This window comes from Rana temporaria, chromosome 3 (assembly GCF_905171775.1).
Source record: "Rana temporaria chromosome 3, aRanTem1.1, whole genome shotgun sequence".
NCBI classification, from domain to species: Eukaryota; Metazoa; Chordata; class Amphibia; order Anura; family Ranidae; genus Rana; species Rana temporaria.
The window spans coordinates 445891245-445918876 of record NC_053491.1 but is presented as its reverse complement, the minus strand read 5'-3'; the positions used below and the strand labels follow the sequence as shown (position 1 = coordinate 445918876).

Here is a 27632-nt window from a genome sequence, read left to right as displayed (position 1 = left end):
GGAGTTCTAACAACATTTTATTGAAGATGGAAGAACTAAGTGCTTTTGCCTCCATAACATGGAGGGATGGAGTGTCAGCATGAATACAAACAAAAATCAGTGCAGGTTAGGGGTCCCATTGTCACAGGGATAGTCACATCATATGGAGTAGCATTGGCTTAGTTGTTTGCAGAGAAGTATTCTTTACTTTCCTTCACACTGGGCTTGATTGTGCTGCTTCCAGGCCTCCATCCGGCAGGACAAACTATATTTAAAAAAAAAAAAAAAAAAAAAACACACGACTGGTTAATGACTGGCCTGAGACCTATGCAACTAGTTTGTTCATTAATCGGCTCTGGGAGCTAAAAGCCCAAGCCCAGAACCATGAGGATCTATGGTTGAACAAATGTAATGTTTTAAAGATCCTATGCAAGTACTCTTCCCACAAATCTACACACCTGGGTACCCTTTCCTTCTAGAATATGCAGCATGTCCAACATCCTTTCAATAAACTAATGTTCTCTATACTGAGGGCTGCAGGGTCCCTTTCAAAAATGCAGTTAGGTTTTAACCATCTTTAGGTCTTGATTTTAAAGTGCCTAAATTAACTTTTAGAACAGTGGTTCTCAACCTTCTAGTGCCGTGACCCCTTGATAAATTTCCCAAGTTGTGGGGACCCCCAAGGCCTTGTACACACCATCGAACATGTCCGATGAAAACGGTCCGCGGACCGTTTTCATCGGACATGTCTGCTCAGAGATTTCGTTCTGATGGCTGTACACACCATCAAACCGAAATCTGGACAGACAGCATGGTGGCGTTAACGCCGCCACGTCACCAAACCAGGAAGTAAAATACTTCCACGCATGAGTCTAATCCATTCGACGCATGCGGGAGATATCTGTCCGCTGGTTAGGTGTACTAACCAGCGGACATGTCGGACGGACGGGTTTGCAGCCAAGTTTTAAAGCATGCTTTAAAACTTGTCTGCTGGAAAAACCTGTCTGCTAGACTGTACACACGGTTGGATTAGTCCGCTGAAACTGGTCCGCGGACCAGTTTCAGCAGACATGTTCGATTGTGTGTACAGGGCCTCACAGCATTTCATAGCATGAGTTGAAAGCACCCAAGACAAGTAATTTGTGCCCCTAACCCACGGACATTTAGCCCTCCCTGAGTGCCTTCCACTCGTAAAGTTTTAAAATCCCTTATGGTACATTTTAGGATGTACCACCCTTTGTTCTCATTTCTTTCCCTTTCATCTCTCTCTATCCCAATTCCTTGTCCCCCCCCCCCCCCCCCCCCATCTTTCCCTCATCGTCTTGCTCTCCATTTTTTTTCCCTTTCTCTCCCTTTTTCTTTGTTCCTCCCCTTCTTATCTCCCTTCCTGGGAGAACCGTGTGGGCTTCAGGAACAGCCCAGGATCTAGGGACCCCTGGCAAATCATCATTTGACCCGAGGGGGTCCCGACCCCAGGTTGAGAACCGCTGCTCTAGAACTACATGTTAAGGTCTACCTCAGGGATATGCAATTAGCGGACCTCCAGCTGTTGCAAAACTACAAGTCCCATCATGTCTGAGTGTTATGCTTGTGGCTGTCAGAGTCTTGCTATACCTCATGGGAATTGTAGTTCTGCAACAGCTGGAGGTCCGCTAATTGCATATCCCTGGTTTACCTGAACCCAAATCAATGTTTAGCCAAGAAGGGGGGGGGCAGGACCACACACCCCAACAAACTTACCGGTAACTCATTTCCCCAAAAGTCTCTCAGGGCAGCATTTGAGAGATCAAGGATCTTCCCAACAGGAAACACATCATAGAATTCCTTAAAAGTAGGCCTCCACTCACTCCTTCTCAGTTGTTGCAGAGAACCTCCAGCCCAAGCTGAAACACAAGCAAAAATACATAACATGCAGCAAAAAAAAAAGGTGGGTTATTGCTGTCCTGAAAGACTATTGGAAAACAAGTTACCGGTAAGTCCAACTTGAAGTTTTCCCGAAAGGTCTTTCAGGACAGCACCCGAGAGTAAACAAGACTTATCCCCATTAGGGTGGGACAACAGCCTTTAAGACTTTTCTACTAAAAGCCCAATCACCTGTCAGGAAGCCTAATCTATGAAGGGCAAAAGTCAGATAGGTCCATGAAGCTGCTTTTCAGATTTATTCAGGGTGGCACCAGCTTTGCTCACCACAATCGCTCTTGTGGAATGAGTGAATACCAACTGGTAAAAAAATAAATAAATTGGGGATTGGTTTTTAGAACAGTTCTTTCTGGAAAATAAAAAGGATTCACCGATGGACAGGGCGTGAAGCTCACCGATTCTTTGTGCGGATATAGCCACTAAAAACACCATTTAAGGGGTCAACTTAAAGGATGCTGACTGCATAGGTTCCAAAGGCTCTCTGGTCAGAACCTGTAGCACGACAAGCTGTCCCATTTTGGAATGAAACCAATTGCTGCTGGTCTATAGCAAATGAGGGCTCTGCAGAATCTAGTCACCAAAAAATTCTGCTGAGATTAGTCTCTCCAGGAACAGCCCCAGTGCAGCGACCTGACCGAGACCTTTCTGTGCCATCTTGCAGAAAATCCAGAACTGAAGAAATATCCTGTAAAGAGGAATGGCTTGATGTAGCACACCAAGAATTAATACTTTCGAAACTGGAATCAATTGCTCAATAAAACCCAGCCCATCTGAAAACCTTCTTTAGAAGGCAGGCTGTGAGATTTAGCTTCACCATCTCCCGGTGCAGAAGGGGGCCCCTGTATTGACGGGGCCCATAAGGTACAAGCTGCATCTGAAGTGATGAAAACCAGGCTCCTTAGGGCTATAAAGAGTGAGGATTAGCGTATTATCCTCTGGATCTTCCTTGTGACCTGAGGAATAAGCTGGGGGGGGGGGGGGGGGTAGTAAAGCGTAACAGACTAATCCAGAGCTTCTAAACCCCAGGAGTGGTTAGTTAGGTTAAAAATTGAGGCATCCGAGTATTCTCCCAAATCATAAAGATCCACCTGTGACCCCCCCCCCCCCCCCATTTTCCAGACAAACGGAAGATATCTGGGTTCAATGACCACGCGGCTTCACGTACCTGGTGTCTGCAGAGAAAATCTGCTACTAAGAGGGACTGTAAAAGCTAGACTGTAGAAAAGGATAGCAAGTGCTCTGCCCATTTCACAATACTTCCGGGAGCCTCCCTGTCAGTTTAGGTATGCCACCACTGTGGCATAGTTTGACAGGATCTGTACATTATGCCCCTGCACTTCCTGGGTTAATTTCAGCAGGGCCATCTATGCTTTCAATTCCTTTCAAATTTGAGGATTTTATGGCCTCTACCCTGGACCTATCTGCTGCTCATGTGCATCCCCCCAGCGCAGAAGCTGGCACCCGTAGTTATCCTTACTTACCAGAAAAGACCAACAAACCCACTGAAATCTGTCCGGTTCTTCCAAATACTCTTTACAGAGGTGGCAATCTTTGAGATAATCTGGAGAACTTGGTTGTCGATCCCCAAGCTCTCAGTATAAAGCTCTGTAGTGGAACTTTGCCCACCGAATTGCAGTTATTGAAGATGTTAAGGTTGCCAAAGCTGGCATGACCTTCCCGATGGATAGAAACTGACTGGACTGCAGAACAGATTACCTCCAACAGCTTCTCCTCTGGAAGGAAAAACTGCTGCTCCACCAAGTTGATAACCCAAAAACACATTGTGTAGGAATCAGAGTGAACTTCTGTAGGCTTACAATTCATCCTATGGACTCTAGATGAATGAGCTCTGCACATTCTGCTGTAGCATCTCTGGATGGGGCAAAAAAATAGTTTGTCCAGATAGGAAAACAGATTCCTTCAGTCGCAAAAGCTTCGGCCACCACTTTCATAAACACCCTTGGAGCAAACAGGCAAAAAAACTCAAGGACTCTAAACTGTAGCACTTGTTTCACTAAATCCATAGCCAACATGACATTTTTTGGGACCAGGTAGCAATGGTTATGTGGAGGTAAGCATCCTGCAAATATTGATGCCATAGAACACCCTTGGCTCAGGCAGCTTCCGACTGAGAATATAATTTGATATGTTCTATACTCAACTGAGTGAGTTTAGAAGCGCGAGAGAACCTTCTGGAACTTTCCTGAAATCTTCCTGGAGGTTCTTCTGCAAATTAGAGCACATAACCCTTGGAGAGCATGCCCAATATATACCAATTTGGTGCAATGCACCTTTACTTCATAAGAAACTTCTAGAGCCTTCCTCCAACTTTGAAGACATTATGACTTTCCAGATGTTGCATAAGGATTGAATAGACTCCACCTCTGCTTTTGGAAGGGCCATGGTGTTTTCACTGCATTTTATTGTTCTACTGAGCCCTTTATGGTTGAACCTCTCTTGACCGGAAAAAGACTCATCTGCTGTACGGTTAAAGATGGATGCCAACTGACCCAAATAACAGATCTCTTGCAAGTGGGATGCTACACCCCGTTTGATGCCACATCCCCTGGCCAAGTCTTAAGCTGCAGATCTTGCCGACATTCATACAGTTTCTACTGAAGCATCTGCAATATGCCACTGCTGCAGATAAAAGTTGCAAATGAATCCAGAATCTCCTGTAATGTGAGATTTTAGCCAAGTGACCCAGTGATCCAAATTTCTAACGACACAGGTTCTTGCCATAGCTTCAGGTTTATAGTGGACTGCCAAACACTTGTGTAAATCCATTTTCTTATCCACGAGCTCTTTTAAAGGTGCCCATATCTACAAAAGGCCAAGTCTGTAGACTTGGAAATCTTTGAGAAAGGCTGCATCCAACTGGAACTTTAGGCCAAAATAGAATCTGGGCCTTCGAATGATCAAATGGACAGGGAACATGTGTCCTTGAATCTACCAGACCTATGGACAGTCATGCAAGGAGAGCCGAGCGCTCTTGCTTCATCTCCCAATTAACATGAATTACCTCAAGCCCTCCCACCACCTCTAGGGACATCTTATTTAGAAGCAGTGTCAGCCTCATCAGAAACCACAATAAAGAGGGAGAATTAGCCTTCCGAGAAGCAGGGCCTCCTGTATCAGAAGCAACCTGTGACTCTGGTGCAAGCTGAAGGGCACTATACGCCCCTGAATTTCCCAGATCTTCCCTAAGGTTTGATCGAAAGGTAGCACAAAGCTCATTCTCAATTGTAATGAGATTGCCACAAATGGACAGGGACACCTTTTAAACCAAGCCTGCAATACAAGTGGCACAGGATTGGTCCAGGATTCACTTGTCTTTTCCTTGCAATCGGGACATCTTTTCTTTACAGGCTGAAAAAGATCTCCAGGTTTCCATGTACCCCACCTCCAGAGAAATCAAAAAGCAGAGGGGTTGTTTTGATATTGTGGCTGTCTCCAAGTACAGACTTTACTAGTCACTTTGGCCTTACTGGTGCCCGAGCCTGCCCCCCATAGCAGCTGGACCACCCTTCCTCCATTGCAGAGTGCACAGCAGTCATGTGTCTGGAAAGACAGTAGGTTCTGGAATGCAAGAGCTCTGCTGTGATAGACCAGAGCACCAGGGAGACCAGCCCCCTCCAGAAAGATGAAACATCTGCCAGATGTGGCCACCAGAAACATGGCGTCCGCCCAGCAACAAACTGCCGCTGCTCCACCAAGCAGGGCGCAAGTCCGACCCTGCCCAAGAACGCCTGGGACAGCACTCCCAACACGGAAGAGGGAGACCACAGCACTATATATCCAGAGGCAAGTGGGAGGCTCCCAAGAAGGGAAAATAAATCTAGGCAAGTAACATTTCTCCCAGCAAAGCCCTGAGAGGTCACAGCTTCTGGCCGGAGATGTTCCTGTTAGGCCTGAGGAAACCTAAAAAGCAAGTGGAGGCCTAATTTTATGACGGAAGTGTTTCCTGCTGGGGGAGGAGCCATGATCTCTCGGTAGCTGTCCTGAAAGACTTTTCGGGAAAACTCAGTTGATAGTTTAAAGGATATTTTACAATGGTACAGTCCATTTAAAATGCTGAAGTGGTAGTAAAGTGATCAGATACTCTTGAAGCAAGTCTGCATCTCAACACAATTTATACAGTTTACAGTAAAGTTAGGTGGCCTGTGCAGTGCATCTAAAGACAAACATGCTGGTGCACATGTTCCCGTTATGCCCTGTACACCCGAGTGGAATTTGTCGGGAAAAAGTTGGATGTTTTTTCCTGACAGAATTCCGCTCAAGCTTGGCTTGCATACACGGTCACACAAAAGTTCTCTGAACTTCCGAGCGTTAACGTGACGTACAACACGACGAGAAAAAGTTCAATGTTTCCGAGCATGCGTGTTTTTTCCCGTCGGAATTGCATACAGATGAAGGGATTTTCCAATAGGAATTTTTTCGGTCGGAAAAAAAAAAAAAAAAAAAGTCAGCTGGACACTCCCAACTGAAATTCAGACAGTGCGTACGCGTATTAACCACTTGCCGACCTCCTCATGTAAATATACGTCAGCAGAATGGCACCGACAGGCACATGCACATACCTATATGTCCTCTGCTTGACGTGTGTCCGATCGGGACCCCCCCCCCCCGTACATGCGGCAGTCGGTAAGCCTCGGGGAGCGATCCGGGACGACAGCGCGGCTATTAGTTTATAGCTGCCCCGTCACGATCGCTCCCCGGAGCTGAAGAACGGGGAGAGCCGCGTGTAAACACGGCTTCCCCGTGCTTCACTGTGGCGGCGCATCGATCGAGTGATCCCTTTTATTAGAGAGACTTGATCGATGATGTCAGTCCTACAGCCACACCCCCCTACAGTTGTAAACACACACAAAGTGAACCCTAAATGTTACAGCGCTCCCTGTGTTTAACTCCCAAACTGCAACTGTCATTTTCACAATAAAGAATGCAATTTAAATGCATTTTTTGCTGTGAAAATGACAATGGTCCCAAAAATGTGTCAAAATTGTCCGAAGTGTCCGCCATAATGTTGCAGTCACGAGGAAAAAAAAAAAGCAATAAAACTATCCCCTATTTTGTAAACGCTATAAATTTTGCGCAAACCAACCGATAAACGATTATTGCGATTTTTTTTTACCAAAAATACGTATCGGCCTAAACTGAGGAAAAAAAAATATATGTTTTTGGGGGATATTTATTATAGCAAAAAGTAAAAAATATTGTTTTCAAAATTGTCACTCTATTTTTGTTTATAGCGCAAAAATAAAAACCGCAGAGGTGATCAAATGCCACCAAAAGAAAGCTCTATTTGTGGGGAAAAAAAAAAAAAAAGGACGCCAATTTTGTTTGGGAGCCACGTCGCATGAGCGCGCAATTGTCTGTTAAGCGACGCAGTCCCGAACTGTAAAAACCCCTTGGGTCTTTAGGCAGCATATTGGTCCGGGGCTTAAGTGGTTAATGCTTGCATGTACTGCTTTAAATTAAGATTATTGCCCTAGGACAGGGGAAGTGGTTACAGTGACAATGCTTCAGCACAGTCTACTGCAGTCACCACCAAGATATGTTGCATGCTGAAATATGAACATATCCACAGAATGGCGAGACAAAATTGCAGAACAAAAACCACCGATACAGCTTATTTTAATAGCAAAGATCACAGCAATACCAATCCGGATTTAGAACTGAAAAGATTTCACTGGGTGCATGCTTGTTCTAGGCCAACGAGAAAGGAAGCCCCTTTCCATTAAAAGCCTCATGTACTGTATGTTTATTGAAATATAACATGCATAAGTTAGACTTTCACTCCATCCAGAGCCTATGCATACTCAAGTTCCATATGGAGGAGTGAAATGTGTTAGGTACATCAGCCTGTGTGCTGCACTTCAACATACATGAGGCTTCCTTTCTCTTGTTAAAGCGGCCTGCACTCTGAAGAGCAAGCGGGACGTGAGCCTGTAGCAGGACTGAAAACCCTTTCCAATGAAACTCGCATAGAAAACTCCAGTGTAACCTTGCAACAGTTATTTTGGAAACCCTGCTCTTGAATTGTGCATTAATCCCAGACACCCTTAGATCTACAATCCAGCATATTGTACAGCCACCCATCATGAAAGATTCCAGCTTACCCTCTCCATGCTTGTCGGTGAACTGGAAGGCCTGAACCAGGCGGAGGATCTCATCTACAGAGCGGCCCACAGGCAAATCATTTATAGTGATTTGGCGGAGGATTCCTTTGCCGTCAATGATGAACAAACCCCTAAGAAAAAAGGCATAGCATGGTCAAATGCCTGGAATGAGGACAAGACTGTATACAGCTTTCTGGAATGTACAGGTATCTGGTGGCATCCTTAAAGTGGAGGTTCACCCAAAAACTTAATTTTTAACATCAGATTAAGGCTCATTTTGTCAAGGGGAATCGGGTGTTTTTTTTTAAATCGAAGCAGTACTTACCGTTTTAGAGAGCGATCTTCTCCGCCGCTTCCGGGTATGGGCTGCGGAACTGGGCGTTCCTATTTGATTGACAGGCTTCCGACGGTAGCATACATCGCGTCACGATTTTCCGAAAGTAGCCGAACGTCGGTGCGCAGGCGTCGTATAGAGCCGCACCGACTTTCGGCTACTCGTGACGCGATGTATGCGACCGTCGGAAGCCTGTCAATCAAATAGGAATGCCCAGTCCCGAAGACCATACCCGGAAGCGGCGGAGAAGATCGCTCTCTAAAACGGTAAGTACTGCTTCGATTTTTCGGGTGAACTCACGCTTTAACAGCTTTACCAATAGTTTACCTGTAGGCAACGCCATCATCTTCCTTCAGAACACCATAGTCTTTGGAAATGGAGTGTTTCAGATCAGACACAAGAGGAATGTTCATGGGTCCCAGACCGCCTTCCTTGCGAGGAACATTGGTCCTGAAAAGGTTTTACAAAAAAACGAAAATTAGCTGGCTTGCTTAAAGCAGAGGTGCGCCGACCATTTCCCCCCCCCCCTCAGCTATTCTGATGCTTTGCTAGAAACCATATAACTCACTTGTTTGGTGCATCAATTGCCCCCCGATGTTTGATTATAAAATCTTATGATGGTCTGTTCCATTTTGCTTGTGGGCATGTGAAGCCCACAAGCATTTATTTCTGAGATGCGGTGAATGCCAAGCTCCCAGTATAAACCGCTCGTTCCCGCGCATGCTCATTGTGTTGATATGGGTCCCCCTGTCGGATAACGCCCGGGACCGCCAAAAATTTGAGGATTAACAGCAGTTTATCACCTGTACACGGCACATGCGCAATCAACACGCCGCTCGTTCCCGATGCTTGGGGCGGGATATTTATTGAACACAAGGGGGCGGATGCATTATTGAGCAGTGCTTTGTACAGCTGGTAAACAGCGGTTCATCCTCTGCAATTTTTGGCTGCTCCGTTTGCACAGCTCAGCTTGGGCATTATGTGACCGGGACCCATATCGAAAGGACACCTGTCAACTTCAAGGTTGCGGGATTTCCCAGCGGCGTTCCGCACTGACCCTTGGAAAGCATGACACTTAGTTTCCAGGAGACAGTGCGCCTCAGGGGAAAACAAATACACACCTACTCCAGCAGGGGTGATGAACAGGAAGTGCCACAATACAGATTATACACAGCACAAAAAAAAATTATAATTTGAGCATCTGTTCATAGTGCCGATGGAGTTAAGGTGAAGTTAAATTGTGTGGACCTCCGCTTTAACTTTGTGATCAAATAGCCAATTGACTTCAACAAGTATGTAGGGTTTGTACTAGAGACCATGCACCTTGTGTTATGTTGGTCAATTTATGTAGGATATTCTATGTATATACATACACAGTAATGACAGGCCAGAATTTGTCCAAGCCCACTTGATTTTAACATAGCAAAAGAACATTAAAAAGGGTCACCAAGAGTGCAGAACAGGTAGCTTAAAGGATGTTATAAACGTCTGGAGGCTACACTGCAATTAGACATTGGAGCGACCCCTGCTACATCCAAGGGTGTTTGCAAGACTACCATATAAGCAAGCCTCAGGAGAAGGGGGGGGGGGTGGGCAAGATACATGCAAAGTTAATACTTTAAGACAGAATAGTTTTGTTGGGGCCCTTATGATGGTGCACAAGTGATCCTTGGTGGCTTCTGTCGCCTCTCAAGTATGTGAAGACCAACTATTGAGGTGGTGTTGGGTGAGGAAAGAAAGGGAAAAAAAAAAAAAAAAAAAAACACACACAACGTTAGGAGAAACGGCTGTATAGCTTTCAATAAAGCCTCACATGGGTGATTGGTGCTTGTAACTCACCCCGCTGCACCAATCTCCCCCCCCCCTCCCCCCAAATGTCCAGGTATTGGTTAAAGCATTGGAGCATTTGCGCAGTATCAGTAACAGGACAGCCCTAATCCAACCGTAAAGGGGGAAAAAAAAAAGCTTGCCTATACTGCAGCTGGTCCGGTGCAAGGCCGAGCCGCCAGCTTTAGACCCCTTTCACACTGGGTTGCTTTGCAGGCACTACAATGCTAAAAATAGCATTTCACACTGGAGCGGTGTGCTAGCAGGATGATAGAGAGTCCTGCTAGCATCTCTGGAGCGGCATATGCTGCTCATTGAATTCAATGGGACATCGCCGGCAAAGCGCCTCTGCAGAGACGCTTTGCGGTGGTTTTAACCCTCTCGGCCGCTAGCTTCTGCTGCTGGAAACTGGACCAGATGCTAAATAGGCAAGTACAGCAAGTTTTTGCTTTACAGGGCCATATTATGTTTAGAATGTGGCAGAGTGCAGGTTTCAAGTTAGTTTTTGCCTGGACTTGCACTTTTAGGCCCGTACAGACGACCAAACATGTCTGCTGAAACAGGTCCGCGGACCAGTTTCAGCAGACATGTTCGGTCATCTGTACAGCCGAGCGGACAGGATTCCAGCGTACATTTGCCCGCCGGGCCTTTTTCCAGCGGGCAAATATTTCCAAACTTGTTTAGAAACAGCCCGCTGGAATCCTGTCCGGTCGGACATGTTCGGTCGTCTGTACAGACCTACCGTACATGTCCGAGCGCCCGCCATCCCTCGCATGCGTCGAATGACTTCGACGCATGCGTGGAAGCATTGACCTTCCTGCGTCGCGCACGTCACCGCGCTGTCTGTCCGCGCGGATTGCCTCTCATTTCTGTCTGATGGTGTGTACAACCATCAGACAGAAATCTCCGACCGGACATGTCCGATGAAAACGGTCCGGTGGACCGTTTTCAGCGGACTGTCCGGTCGTGTGTACAAGGCCTAAGGGGAGATTTCCCCACACAGGAAAATAGCAAAAACAAAACCATTAAGAACTCTTCAGCAAAGTGTGCGTTGTACCATGAGAAGTAATTTGAATCCAAAGTGACTCCTGTGCACTGCATGTAGCTTCAGGTCCTTCCATCTACAGATTGCCTATTCAAGCCTTCACCAAAGGCAACCTTTGCTTGTGTACGCTCATCATAGCTCCCATTTGAATTCACAAGTTTGGACTATGAACTGCAAGTGTAGTTGATAAGGTTTGTATGAAGCAGACCATGCTCTTATCTATAGACATTGTAAGCAGAGTGCACAGAACACAAGTGACCTCAGATAGATGAATCATGTTTTGCCATCTCTCCAGTGAAAAGGTCTCAATGCCCACAAAAAGCACAAAAGCCAAGTACAAGGGTCACCCTGCCACATTATCTGCAATGGAAGTTTGTAGATTTCATTGCAGAGTCTACCAGGATTGAAGCTTTTCATGGGCGATAGTAAACCTGTACTTATACCACTGAATCTTTACAGGCAAGGAAACTTAGAGTCTGGGCAATATAGAAATGCAATAAATCTCACACATTTCTCCATGTTTTGTCACCAACTAGAACAGTTGATCTGCCAGACTACAATTCTACCAACCCTGTCTCCTGCACTGATATCCCAAGCAGTGTTATCCACGCCCTGAACTCCACATAAAGGGGGAGGTAAATCTGTAGTCCAGCAGGGGAGAACACAGACAGAGCTGAAAACACTACTTGGGATTTAGTGCAGCAGAGTGCACAAGTGCTAGTTCACACCAGACGCAGTTCTGTTCAGTTCCGTGCGTTAAATGCATGCACAGCGTTTTCCATGTATTCCAATGGCTCTAGATTACACCAGGCCTCGACAAAATCAGGGCGCCCAATCGCAATTGCAACAAGAAATTGTGACCTGGCGCCTGGGGAAGCTTAGGGCTGCAGAAGGCCACGGCCTCAATTACCGGTCAGTGCGCAATCGCGGCAGGCCCGCGCCAGCCAGTAATTAAAGAGGGGGTTCTCCCATAAATGTTTTTTTTAACCTTTGATACCCTTAGATTGATGCTCATTTAGTTTAGGGAAATCGGCTAGTTGTTTTAAAATCCGAGCTGTACTTACCGTTGTAGAGAGCAATCTTCTCCGCCACTTCCGGGTATGGGTCTTCGGGAGTGGGCGTTCCTTCTTGATTGACAGTCTTCCGACGGTCGCATCCATCGCGTCACAAGTAGCCGAAAGTCGGTGCGGCTCTATACTGCGCACCGACGTTCGGCTACTTTCGGAAAATCGCGATGGATGCGACCGGCGAAGACTGTCAATCAAGAAAGAACACCCATTCCCGAAGACCCATACCCGGAAGTGGCGGAGAAGATCGCTCTCTACAATGGTAAGTAATGCTCGGATTTTAAAACTAGCCAATTCCCCTAGACTAAATGAGCATACATCTAAGGGTAAAAAGAGCATATTACCGGTGAACCTCCGATTTAAGCTGCGGCTTTGTGGCCTTTACAGAAGGAAGCTGAGGCCTGCAGAAGGCTCAAAGCCACGGCTTCAATTACCGGCCGGCACGGGCCAGCAATTGAGGCCTCAGCTTCCTTCTGTGATCTGGCATCTTGTGGTAGCCGTTGGCATTACAGGTTACATTACTATTAGCAAAACAGCAGTTCTGCGTTTTTCACTGCCATCTCCATGAGGTAGCATGCAATCCAAACAAACCAGCAGCTTCTTTGGGGGGGGGGGGGGGGGAGGGTCAGCATTTTAACTGCTGGTGTTTTATCAATTGATTCACATGATTTCTTACTAGCTAGTTTACTGGCCCATTGAGAACGTCTGTTAATGACGAAATGTCGTCTGGGAAGGCGCACACTGACGTCACCACGTTCCATCTGAAGGAGAAAGGGCTCCTATTGCCGGCCGGCATACATACACGCTTTTAATCATGAGATGTTTGCAAGTACATGTCTTATGCATTTTTATTAAATATTTCGTACGGTATCACGCTATAGTCTGTTTTTATTTACATACCGAGGGTATGTTCAATCATCGATGTGGTGCAATTTGAGATCTGCTTCCTGGATCCCTCCCCAGTCTGATGCGGAGCCCATTGAATAGAATCTGTCTACATGCCTAATGTTTGGGTGGTTCTGGTAAGCGGCTTTCAGTTTGGTGGTGGTGTGTTCACACTGAAGTTTTGCTGACACGGTGGTGCTGCTACAAACTTTTTATTGGACTGAATGTGCTTTTATTCATATCTATTATCATTGCTTTTTACCAGCCTGATATCTGGTTTCCTACTTGGCGCAGTTTACTTTTATATTAGTTTACTGGCAGCTCAGGCATTTTTATTTACAGGAAGGTTTTGGGCCACTTGGATTTCTGGCAGATCTACATGCGACACCCTCACATTAATAAAAAAAAAACGCAATACGTTCAATCACTTGCCTACTAGGCACTCATCCCCTTCCTGCCAAGGCCAATTTTCAGCAGGGTCATGCAAAACTGTACACAGAAGAAAATCCACACAAATGGAGCTTTTTGGTGGTAGTTGTTGCTGGGTTTTATTTTTGCTAAAAAGATAAGACCGAAAATTTAAAAATGTTTTAGTCCATCAGTAAATTTGTAATTTTGCTCCGATAAGGTGGCACCAATATGCCACACTGATGGGCACTACTGTAATCAGGTCACAGATTACCTGTACAGTTCTCCCCTGGGGAGATGTCGCCGATTGGCTTTTCTCGCCACTGTCAGGCAAGGAGAGACAATAACTGGCACTTCCTCGTTTATATGCAACTGGCTGTGATTAGACACAACCGATGACATGGGTCAAGAGCCATGTCATCAGGGTCATGCTGCATCCTAGCAACACAGCTGCTGCTCACCCCTGTGAGTGGCAGTTGTGGGGCCCTGTCATAGGACGTCGTCCCAGAGAAAGTGCATCCCGCCGGCTGTCATTTTACGACATGGAAGGCAGAAAGTGGCAAATATAAGTAGAATGTACATTTTTGTTTCATCTCTCAAGGGCAATCTTTTTATACTAGTCTCAGACTTTTTAATCTAGGGTAGGTACAAAATAATCCCTTGTCCATGAAAAGCCACCCTTTCCTGCTCATTGGCCAGGACCTCTTTATGGAGAGATCTGTGGTCCATTAGACCCCCTTCCGCTACCCACAGAAGCAATTGAGTTGCCAATTAGCCACTTGAATCACTTCAGCCGGCGATTTCCTTTGAGGCAGAAAAGATATATTGCCTGTAGGCATCCCGGTATAAACACTGCAACCCAAGGACGTCCTACAGGCAGCAAGTGGTTAAAGAGTCACATTCAGTGCTCCTGCTTTTAACCACACCTTAAACTTGTAGCAATGTTTAGTTTCCAACAATTGATCTTTATGCTTAGTGAGGTCCAGACTCCCTGGGTGAACATGCCTGATGAAGGGGTCTTGCGTGGCTCCGAAACGTCACCTTCTGCTGTAAAGATGTGATCACTGATTAAAGTTTGGACCCATTTTTAGAGATCCTGGTGTGCAGGCGACATTTCCCTCTATACCTGGGTGAACAATTGCTTCAGAGCCTTACAGTAAAAAGCTATCTGCTCTGCTGTAGATTACTCAGGCAGTTTTTAAAAACTGCCACCATTAACAATAAAGCAGATCTGTAGTCACCAGATAAGAGGTTTTCAGTTACTGGAGAGGCCTGCACTGTACTGGCTGGGTGGAGAATAGCAGAACACCGCAGAGATAAAAAGGACATCAGCCACAAGCCAACACCTCCACACCCTGCTGCATTCTGCTGAGTCTTCAGGTCTCATGTAATATTCATGGCCAATGACTAGATCACTGGAACAAGGCGGAGAACTACATGCCAAAGAATTAGGAGGGTACAGAGTGGTTCAATTCATCTCAAAACTTTAGTATTTTAAAGTATATTCTAAAGCCAACAGTTTGAGTGTAGGAAGGAATAGTTAGGTTGAATTCCAGCTTACACACACAACTTGCCTTAAAATGCTCCCTGCACCCCAACTATGCTTGGGACAAAAAAAAAAAAAATATATATATATTTACCCATTTGCACCCTGCTCTGGTCAGATGACCCCTGTGTCAGCCAACACCGCTGCAGGGCAGAGGGAGCACCTTCTAAGAGATGGCCTATTGAAGAATATGGGTGACATCACCCTCCAAGTTTTACTAACCATTGTTGAGTGCTCTTCTCTCCAGCTACTGGTTGGGGAGATCATAATTGACCTGAAAACTAGTATGAGATATATAGATGCCTTGGATTACGGGTATAACAGGTTCCAGAAGAATGCTTGTAATTTAAAGCGGAGCTCCACCCTAAAGTGGAACTCACGCTGATCGGAACCCTCCCCCCCCTCCGGTGTCACATTTGACACCTTTCAGGGGGGAGGGGGGTGCAGATACCTGTTTAAAGACAGGTATTTGCACCCACTTCCAGCCACACAGCTTCGGGGTTTTTTTCCGGACATGACGTCACCTCCCGTTGTGCTCTGGGAACACTCGGCTCCCAGAGCACAGCGGGAGCCAATCAGCGGCGCAGCGCAACTCACGCCGTAGGGAACTGGGTAGTGAAGCCGGAGCACTTCACTTCCTGGTTCCCTCACCGAGGATGGCGGGGGGGGAGCAGCAGAGAGACGAGCGATCCCTCGTCCTCTGCTGCGGACGGCGCTGGACTCCAGGACAGGTAAGTGTCCCAATATTAAAAGTCAGCAGCTGCAGTATTTGTAGCCGCTGGCTTTTAATTTTTTTTTTAGTGGCACATCCGCTTTAACCACTTCCAGACCTTAGGTGTTTTTCAGATTTGGTGTTTGCAAGACTAAAACAGTTTTTTCTGCTAGAAAATTACTTAAAACCCCCAAACATTATATATTTTTTTTCCTAACACCCTAGAGAATAAAATGGCGGTCATCGCAATACTTTGTCACACCGTATTTGCGCAGCAGTCTTACAAGCGCACTTTTTTTTGGAAAAGATTCACTTTTTTGAATTAAAAAAATAAGACAATAAATTTGGCCCAATTTTTTTATATATTGTGAAAGATAATGTTACGCCGAGTAAAATGATACCCAACATGTCACGCTTTAAAATTGCGCCCGCTCGTGGCATGGCGTCAAAACTTTTACCCTTAAAAATCTAGATAGGCGACGTTTAAAAAATTCTATAAGTTGCATTTTTTGAGCTACAGAGTAGCTCTAGGGCTATAATTATTGCTCTCGCTCTAACGATCGCGGCGATACCTCACTTGTGCGATTTGAACACAGTTTTCATATGCGGGCGCTACTCGCGTATGCTTCTGCGCGCGAGCTCGTCAGGACGGGGCGCTTTAAAAAAATTTTTGTTTTCTTATTTAATTTTATTGATTATTATTTTTTACACTAAAATATAAAAAAAAAAATGTGATCACTTTTATTCCTATTACAAGGAATGTAAACATCCCTTGTAATAGAAAAAAAGCATGACAGGTCCTCTTAAATATGAGATCTGGGGTCAAAAAGACCTCAGATCTCATATTTAGGCTTAAATGCAAAAAAAAAAAAAAAAAAAAAGAAAATTTGTCATTTAAAAAAATGACAGAAAAAAAATTGTCTCTTTAAGAGGCTGGGCGGGACTGACGTTTTGACGTCACTTCCGCCCAGCAGAGCTATGAGGACGGGTGGGGGCCATCTTGCCCTCACTCAAGTCCTCACTCTCCAGGCGGCAGCATCGGATCTCCTCCGCCGCTACCAACGGCTCCGGTAAGCGGCGGAGGGCGCGGAAAAGCGGCGGGAGCCCCTCTCCCGCCACCGATAACAGCGATCTCGCGGCGAATCCGCCGCGGAGACCGCCGTTATCGTTTACACGGCCTCCCGCTGAAAACATGGATATCTCAGTTGTGGCAGCAGCTGCTGCCGTTACCGAGATATCCATGTTTAAAAAGAGGACGTACATATACAGTGGGGGGTCCTTAAGTGGTTAAAGCACTCATATAAAAGTTCCCCATAAGAATTGATGAATTCAGATAATTTGTTCTATTGACTGCAGTAGCGCACATGGCAGAGGTGCGGGGGCACAGGTGTATGCAGTACTGCACGTGGCAGAGGCGACTCAGAAACGGACCATTTCTGAGCATCACCCCAGCAGCTTGAATCCTACTTGTCTTGCCAGACAACGCTTGCAACCTGAGTCAGGATTTAAAAAAAATAGTTCATCAAATCCAATGATGTGGGAGCCAGGCCCTGCTATCAATGAATGCAACAGGACAGGGGGGGGGGGGGGGGGAGCACGACTGCAACCATGGAAAGCGATTCTCCATCAGGGCATTCAAGAGGAGCCAGGAGTGCCATGGAGGACCCCAGAAGAGATCTGGTGTCCCTCCACTTTTTTAGAACACCTTTAACATGTGCTCCAAACTGAAATCTTGTCCTGTGAGCAGGGCATTTTACCCAGAGAAATGCAACAGGTCCTTTTTAATGAAGTATCAACACAAATACAAAACTTGCATGGCAGACCACCTCACCTCTGCACTACTGGCCCATCACAGATTGCAGCTCTGCATAACAGGTCCATGAGGTAGGCCAGAGCATTAAAGAATAAGTTCACCTTCGGTAAAATGTTCCCAGTGCTGTAGACCACTTGCCAAACCCCCCCCCCCCTTCCTGTGGATGCAGTACAGGGAGAAGTTCCCCATACTAGCTGCCACCATTTGAAAACAGCTCAGACACAATTCAGTGTGTCTAAATGAACTACAAGCCCCAACATCCTTAGTGATTGTCAGCTTGTAGTTCTCAACGAGCTACCATGCACTGTGGCAGTTCAGTCTTCCTTTCAGGGAAAAATTGGCTTACCCATACAGGATGTACAGGTAGACTCCAACAGTGTGCAGGAGACCTGCATGGCATCAGCGATCTACTGATCACTGGTATAATGCTTTCCAGGCTCACAAAAAAAAAAAAAAAGGCGCACTAAAATGCATAAGGTGAACATCTCCTTTAACACAAGCCTATCAAGTATTTCAATGACATTTCCCATTAACCCTACAAATACCTGGACAATCCCAAAAGAAAAAGCAGCCAAAGTATAAAAATGACATTGGAAAGTGATATAAAATACATTTCTTCTATGCTCACCATGCAAGGTGACTGAAGTGGGAGTCTACAGAAGCTGCGATAAGCTCGCAGCCAAGCTTGCGGAATTCCTCTGCGTGTTCGCTGAAGGCGATGATCTCCGTGGGACAGACGAAGGTGAAGTCCAGGGGATAGAAGAACAGCACAACATATTTACCTGCCAAAGAGAAGTTTACATTAGCTTTCCACAATCGCCTCTCATGCCACATGAGATGTATGCCGAACAGTAATGACAGGAACCATGGTCATTAAAAACCTGCCAAGGCTCAGAGGCCACTGGCATTTTCTTCATAGGGCCAGAGTTTCATGGGTTACCTGGCCAGGTGATTGGTGAAGCCATCTTACAGGCTTTAAATAGCAATGACAGCAGGGTCATGGTGCTGGGAGTGTGCAGTAAGTACAATGATCAAAAAAACAGCAACATGTTTGTGGCAACACCAAATGCATGCGGGTAGCAAGAATGGACCAAGAGTACAAATGTATGTTATTACAATTTCCAAAAGACAGATTTCACACAAAAAAAAAAAAAAAAGTGCATTCAAAAATACACACCTACCAGGGACCCAGAAACAAAAAAGGTATTTAAGGTTTTATATTAATACAGCAAGACTGGGTCCATAGAGAATGTAGAGCACACGTTTAAGCTTTGTTATAATCACATACCAGGAGGTTGTTCCCAGAGGGAATAGCTGGAGTTTTTTTTTAGCCAATGCCATTTTCACACAAGCAGGTACTCATCCTCCCATTGTAATAGGAGAGGACAAATGCAGGCAGCTGGTATGGGAGGGGATTGCATGCTGAGAATGCAATAATAAAGATGTAGGTGGTGTTCTGTAGTCCCACTGGGGAGAGAACTGGAAAGGCAGTTTTGTCAGCTCACTACATAAAGTTAGAAGCCCACTGGATTTCTGACACTTGCAGTATTTTTAAAGCGTGAGTGACATCTTGTACTGTCCCCCTTCAAGTACCGTATTTTTCGCCATATAAGACGCACTTTTTCTTCCTCAAAACTGGGGGGGAAAAGTTGGTGCGTCTTATACGGCGAATAGACAAGTTTACCTGTCCGATCGGCGATCCGCGATCCGAACGGGAACAGAACGCCGCTGCGGCATTAGGAAAGACCGCGGCTTTGGCCTAGCTCTGGAGCCCGTCCTCTATCTTGGTACACCCGGCGGCGGTGCGCACTGACGTCATCACCCCTCTGCGCACGGATCCTAACAGAGCGTGCATCGGAGGAACAGTGAGGTGTGTTGGACTGGCTATTAGGGGGCAGGGCAATGTAATGTTACTGGCTGTTATTACTATGTTGGGGGCAATGTTACTGGCTATTATTACTATGTTGGGGGCAGTTATACTGGCTGTTACTGGCTATTATTACTATGTTGGGGGCAGTGTTACTGGCTGTTACTGGCTATTATTACTATGTTGGGGGCAATGTTACTGGCTGTTACTAATGTGGGGGTGGTGTGATGGTGATGACGAGTGGGGGGGCAAATATTTTACTACAGTATTTGGTTCAGAATCTTTTTTTTCTAGATTTTCCTCCTTTATAATTGGGTGCGTCTTATATTCCGGTGCGTCTTATACGGCGAAAAATACGGTAAATGGCATAATGCGCCGTTTGCACCACATTACCCATAATGGGTATCCCCTCCAGAGGCAAACCCGTCACTGCCAACAAAGCTTCAATCTTCACCCATTCGAATGGCCATGCTGCAATGACATCACTTCCACCCACGCACATGGGAGTCAATCATGGCACAGAGCTCTGGATTGAGGGCCAAGTCTGTCCTCACTTCAAAGCCCGGCTGAAGTTGTAAATCTCCTAAACCAGGGATATGCAATTAGTGGACCTCCAGCTGTTTCAGAACTACAAGTCCCATAGCAACGCTGAGAGCCACAAGCATGACACAGAGGGCTGATGGGACTTGTTTTGCAACAGCTGGAGGTCTGCCAATCGCATATCCCTGTCTAAACTGTTCACATTTAGGAGAAATAAGATAAGCTTCATTATAAGCCAATAGGTAGGTACAAGGTGTTTAGCCAAAACTAAAGCAAAATTGCCTTTATTTTAGAGCAGATGATTAGAACGCCTGTGAAATTTATGGCTGTGTGTCACCATTGGGGAGATTCGCTCTCCATTTGTTAGGTTTACTATCAGAGGGGGGGGCTGAAGGAAAAAAATTCAAACTTTGGGTTCTCCCCAAAATAGAAATTTTATAATAGGGACGCCAGTTCTGGAAACTGGCATTTCCTCACTTCTGCAGGGATTTTCTCTTTTCCATTTTGGAAATGGGACAAAAGGGAAGACGGATCTCTCCAACGAACATGGATGGCAAGAAGCTTGACAGGTGTCCTAATCTTTCCCCAAGCCAACCAAAATGAAAGCTTTTGCCTTCAAACGATTGCAGACCATATACAGAGGCTCTCCTGTGCAAAATTATGTACAGACACTTTGACTAGTGACTTCTGTGCCGCCAGTGACCCGTTTCCATGGCGTTGATTGTCGATGGGACCGAAAAGTTGTTTAAGAGGCAAAACAGCAGTCTGCCTATGTAGATAAGGCAGATTGCTGTCAGTAGGGAAGGTATGGATCATGTGTTCCTACTAGGCAGGGGCACAGATCTCAGCCTTCCCAGTAGGGCTGAAACTAATTGATTGACAACTGATTATGAAATTAATCGATTACAAATTTCATAATTGATTAATCGGCCAGTAACATAATGGGGTTAAAAAAAAAAACTAAAATTAGCCCTTTATAGTACAAAAAAGCAAATCGCTACGGTAAATATTACTTTCATTGTCCCACAGTAAAAAAAATAATAAAAATGAACCCCTTACAGTAGCGATTTGCTCTTTGATTGTTTTTTTAACCCCCCTATGTTACTTAACATCTCAGGTCTGGGTCACCTCTATTTTTTGCAGAAACACTACAGTTCATTTACATGTTTTCCTAGGGGACACGTTCACATCCATGATTTTTTTTTGCTGCTGCGCATTTGGAAAGGGCAAGGACTTTTGAATGCAAAACAATGCCATTTTGTTTTTTTGGTTCAATATACTTCAATGGAGAAGATGCAGAAAAGCATGAAATGTGTTTTTGTGGCAATTTGTGTTTTGTAATCTGCCCAACAAATTGGCCCAAATTTTTTTTTTAAATGCACTTTTTTTTTAAGGCCATTATCCGATTGATTGAAACAATAATCGGCCTACTAATTGATTATGAAAATAATTGTTAGTTGCAGCCCTACTTCCCACAGTAAAAGCACTTCACACAGTTAGCAAGCATTCCCTAGGAACACATGTAACCCTTTGATCACTCCTGAGGTTAACCCCCTTCCCTGCCAGTGTCATAAGTACAAGTGCAATGTAACTTTTAAAACAAAGTGGAAGTAAACCATCCTGTCATTTTCAGCAAAGGGGACAGTCATCTTGGCCTCCGTTTCAGCTTCAACTGCTATGATGCTTAAACATGTGATCAGTTATGACACCAGCCATTGGATGGTTTGACAGTTTGGCTGAGAGCACAACCAATGTGACAGTTCCATAACGACACATGTCAGAAATTGAACTTTTTGGAAACTTGTTAAAATTGACAAGTTTACTTCCGCTTCAAGTGTATAGGAAACTCATCTTTAAGAAGTTACCACTCACCTCTGTAGTCTGACAGTTTAACTTGTTTAAATTCTCCATTCACTACTGCAGTTGCCTCAAAATCTGGGGCTGGCTTCCCGATGTGAGCGTTTCCTGCAGACATGATTTCACCTAAGAGACACCACAACTATATTAAAAACACCACTTTAATCACCATCCAGTTTAGCAACAGTTTAAATGAACAGATTTGTGCCTAAAGGAGTGCCATGCCTTTAGAGCCCGTTTTGACAGCTGATAAGAGCCATACGTCACCAAGAAGTCATGTATTGCTGTGGCAGGAAGCAAAGGAGCCCGCACTCAGCCAGGAAAGGTATCATAGTTGCATGCAATGGCACACCCAAGCAGATACATACAAGGACAGGGACAGACAGCCCTGGATGCAGACCGTTTGCATTCAGGGCCACTCCACTACCCATAACTGCACACGACTACTTGGATGTGCTGGTACATGCAGACGTGTCGGCCTACCATTACTATTGGCTGATAGAAGTCAGTAACAGGCTGACTGTCAAACTATTCTGACAGAGTCGTCCCATCACCCCCCCCCCCTTACTGTCAGAATACAATGTCCCAGTAGGGGGGTTCTGCCATAAATCTAGATTGTGCAGAGGGAGAAATTTGCTGGTGGGCAGATTAACCACTTGCCGCCCGCCAATGACATATTGACATCGGCAAAGTGGTTGTAGAATCCTGACTGGACGTCATATGACGTCCTCAGGATTCTGGGCGCGCATCGCGGCGATCGTTGTTGCAGGGTGTCAGTCTGACACCCCGCAACACCGATCAAGGTAAAGAGTCTCTCACGGAGATTCTTTACCACGTGATCAGCCGTGTCCAATCACAGCTGATCACGATGTAAATAGGAAAAGCCGGTAATCGGCTTTTCCTCACTCGCGTCTGTCAGATGCGAGTAGAGGAGAGCCGATCAGCTGCTCCTGTGACAGAGGGGGGGGTTTGTGCTGATCGATCAGCACAGCCCCCCCCCCTCCTCCGAGGATGCCACCCTAGACCACCAGGGATGAGGAGGACACACAAAATGGATGCCAATCAGTGCCCACAATGGGCATCACTGATTGGCATCCATTAGTACAACACATACAATAGTGCCCATCTATGCTGCCTATCCATGCCCATCCGTGCCACCTCATCGGTGCCCATCAGTGCCGCCTTATCAGTGCCCGTCAGTGCAGTACCATCAGTGCAGGAGAAAACTTTACTTACAATGTTTTATAACAAACAAAAAAACACTTTTTTTCAAAATTTTCAGTCATTTTTTTTGCAGAAAATAAATATCCCAGAGGTGATCAAATACCACCAAAAGAAAGCTCTATTTGTGGGTACAAAATGATAAAAAAAATTAGTTTGGGTACAGTGTAGCATGACCGCGCAATTGTCATTCAAATTGCAAGCATGGAAAACGAAAAATTGGTCTGGGCGGGAAGGTGTATACATGCCCAATAAGTGGTTAAAAAAAATAAAAAAATATGAACAGAATTAGAGCCGGTTCACACTGGGGCGACTCGTCAGGCGGCTCGGCCGCCTGACGAGTCGTGTCCCATTCAATGCAATGGAGCCGTTCTAATAGGAGCGACGCAAGTCACTCAGACTTAGAAAAAGGTTCCTGTACGACTTCGGGGGCGGCTCGGGGCGACCTGCATTGACTTCTATACAGAAGTAGTTTTGCAGGTCACCTCTGAAGTAGTCTTCAGGACGCCTTGCTGAGTCGCCCCCGAAGTCGTGCCGCGGAAGTGTGAACCGGCTCTTAGAGTAGATGAAGCCGTGTTAAACGTTACATTACCAATTTTTAAAATATTGGAAAAAAATAAAATAAATAAAGTATAGCAAATGCAAGCCAAGCAACATGAGCACCCATGTACTCCCCATAGACCGCATACTAAAGTCAACAGAGGTGCAGCTACAGACGTCCCAGCAGAGCTCTCTGCAGACAGCCCTTCCGCTGGGTTCAAGGAAACAAAATCCAGGAAAAGTCCTTCCTGCTGATCAGCCGCATAGGAAGCCACATATAGGACTTAAATTGACACATCACGTATATACCGACATGTGTTTTGATGGTCTAAAAAAAAAAGGTGCAAGCAGGAGCCAAAGTAAGCAATCATCCTGCACAGCGCAACAAAATGCAGCATTTCTCTGCCAGGACTTCAGAGTGATTCTGCAGAATTTACAGGAATGTAATGCGGAACTGCATTCTGCCAGCAAAAAGGGCACAACTTTGTATTGGATATCCAGTTTGTTAATGCCTGTGGCCCCATAGTCCTCTGTCCTGGTCACCAATGTCCCCAGGAATGACGACATTCCCAAATTTTTGTGTTGCATCCAGAAAGTATTTTTTCCATTTGAGGGCTATCTCCTTTCAATTTTTGCATGAACCAATGTCCCCCATTAGGAGGTTCCCCAGAAGAGGAATTCTGGGGGAATCTCCTAATGGGGACATTGGTTCATGCAAAAATTAAAAGGAGATATCCCTCAAATCGAAAAAAATACTCACTTCCTGTTTACAAACAGGAAGTAACAGCTCCTTCATGAGAGCGATTTTAACCCTTTATCCAAAATACGTTTTGCCTTTTGATATACCGTATTTATCGGGGTATTGCGCGCTCCGGCGTATAGCGCGCACCCCTAATTTTGACCCTAAAATCCTCCCACGCTGTCTTCATGACGAATCCCCGCTTCCCGCGCTCAGTTTGAAGCCTCCGCCCACGTATACCGAGCGCAGTACACTCAGATATATTCGGCCAGGCTCGGCTTCACACATAAACGTCACAGAGCGTGACTACGAGCGAAGCAGAGCCTGGCCGAATGTACCCGAGCGTACTGCACTCTGTATATGTTGGCGCAAGCATTCAAACACGGCGCGGGAAGCGGTGTATATCGCGCACCCACGATTTTGCCCTGATTTTCATGGCAAAAAAAGTGCGTGGTATACGCCGATAAATACGGTACCACTTTTCAGAATCCCCCCCCCCTCCGGTGTCACATTAGGCACCTTTCAGAGGGAGCAGATACCTGTCTACTACAGGTATTTGCTTCCACTTCCAGGCATAGATTGCCCCTCCTCCTGCCACCCTGCTGTCTTCTGGGAGACAGGTCCCAGACGACAGCAGGGACCAGCGCGATTGTGCGAGGCACACTGCGCTTAAGCAGTAGGGAACCAGGAAGTGAAGCCGCAAAGGTTTTACTTCCCGATTCCCTTACCAAGGATGGCAGCGGCAGCACCCGAGACACAGATTGGCTTTGGGTGCCGACATCACGGGCGCCCTTGCTTTAATACAGGCCAGCACTGGAAGTCATGACCAAGCTTTTATTCTTGATTTAACGCTGACCCAGCAACAAAACCCCCCACAGCACCAACAGTCGTATACACTTTATACATATTACAGAATCAACAAAAATTACCATATTAATCATAACCAAGGTATAGATTAACAGAACTGTTGGGCTTAATATAGTGAGTGATCCTTAGCTACATATTGACATCGAACTATATACTGAGAGGATCCCTGGAACTTCAAGATCCAAATTTTGAGGGATCCCTAAAAAAATAAATTATGTTGAGGGAACCATATTGGACAATCCCAGGATACACATGGCGAGGTCTACATACAAGGGCCGGGGAGCACCAAATTTTTCAAATCCGGACACCCCTTCCATAGACTCCGTTTCTCGGGTGACTTTGGGGGACCCGGTACCGGCTTGAGGTCCCCTGGACGCAGAGCTTGGCACACATGTACGGTATTTATCGGCGTATACCGCGCACTTTTTTGCCCTGAAAATGGCTTATATTCCGGTCAGCTTATACTCGAGCAGGGCCGCTATCAGGGGGGTACAGGCAGTACACCTGTAGGTGCCCGGATAGCAACCCCCCCTTTTTTTATTTATAAAAAAAAAATATATAAATATATATATATATATATATATATATATATATATATATATATATATATATATATATATATATTTTTTTTTTTTTCTTTTTATTAAAGGGCCCAGCCAGAGGTCCCCAGATGGCTACCCCCTCCCCTTTTTTTTTTATATATTTTTCTTTATTTCTTATTTTTTTGTAAAGGGGGCCCCCCCGCTTCTCAATTCATGGCAGCCTCCCCGCTTCTCAATTTCAGGCGGCGGCAGCCCCCCCCCCCCCGTTCTCTTCTCCAGGGGGCCCATGCCTGAAGCTGTGTAAGGGGCCCCATAATTCCTGATGGCGGCCCTGTACTCGAGTATATACCAGGGGCGGACTGACAACTCATGGGGCCCCCCCGGGCAATAGAAGATTATGGGGCCCCCGTGCTTACAGATGGCCACCACGCCAGGAGGCAGTGCAGAGGCAGGGCAGCTAAAATCTCGGGATTTTCACATCAAAAGCATGTCGGTTTTTGACATATCAGGGACAAATTGTGTTTTACTGAGCCTGGCAACCCTGATGGGACCCCCTAGTGGCATGGGGCCCTCTGGGCAGTGCCCGAGTGACTCAATGGTCAGTCCACCCCTGGTATATGGAGGGATCTACATATTGTGGGGGGATCCTTAAAACTATAGAGAGGGATCTACATATTGGGGGGTCCCTAGAATTCTATGCTGAGAGAAAGTATATAGAAGGATCCCATACACTGCAAGAACTAAGAGATGGATATACATATTGGGGGGGGGGATGCTGAGCATTAGTAAGAGATAAACTGTGTGTGTGAATATATATATATATATATATATATATATATATATATATATATATATATATATATATATATATATATATAATTCTTAGGATCTCCCAATATCTATCAGATAATTGCCCAGACAAAGAAGTCATGTATCTTAATAGAAATTGCTTCCAATCCTTTGTAGCTTTAAGAGATCCTGAAGTATATTGATAAGGAGAAGTATACATTATTGATGAGGATGCAATGATGGATTCCTATAGAAGTCATGCTGGGGATGACGATGGATGAATGAGCAGAGTGCTGCAGCATTGCCCCCCTCCTAGCAATGAATGGATCTCCTCCTGGTGTCGCAGCACACGTTACACAACATTCTCTCCCCCTCAGAACACTCTCTATATAATCCCATCTCTCTCCCCAGGCAGCCACTACAATGCCGTCCATTGATCCGCATTCCCACTCACCTCCTCAGTACGGCACGCAGTGTAAGGCCCCCTGCTGACCTTTCCTTTTATAGTCATAGACTGTACCACTGTGCGGAGGGAGGAGCCCAACCAGCCCATCACAGCTTCTTGTACTGGAAAAGCAACGGGGCGAACCATAACGATATATAGATGATGATAGGGGCAAGGTGGGGCGGTGAGATTGTCCCAAACCTGGTGCAATAATTGTGAAGAGGGTAAACGGAGCGGTGGAGATTCCCCCCCCTTCTTTAGGGACACATGGTCTCGCCAGCACCTGCCGCCTTTCGCGCCCCCTGAGGGGACTTTGTAGAATCCGAATCCGATGGGGCTGAAGGAGTTGGGGGCGGGGTCAGGTGGTGTCGAGCAGTCATGTGAGGGCTATAAACTTATGTACTACATGCAGCCTGACACATACATACAGAGCTGGAATTCCATACATGCAATGCTTATGTAAAGGGGGCAGGTCCTTTTTATTTTTTGGTATTTTTTTTTGTAAAAAAAAAAAACCCCAGCAGTGAAAAAATACAAACAAAAGAAAGCTCTATATGTGTGTGAAGA

General features: G+C 45.7%; 1 protein-coding gene across 1 annotated transcript; it reads right to left on the bottom strand.

The window, feature by feature from the left end:
* On the bottom strand, positions 1-27148 carry PRDX2 (peroxiredoxin 2). The gene is made up of 6 exons (XM_040346549.1): positions 27075-27148; positions 21938-22048; positions 18287-18440; positions 8683-8805; positions 8022-8152; positions 1-244 (listed from the first exon to the last, which is right to left on the bottom strand). The coding sequence occupies exons 2-6, from the start codon at positions 22038-22040 to the stop codon at positions 159-161; spliced, it is 597 nt and encodes a 198-aa protein (XP_040202483.1). The 5' UTR covers positions 22041-22048; positions 27075-27148; the 3' UTR covers positions 1-158.
* Positions 27149-27632: the final 484 nt, after the last annotated feature.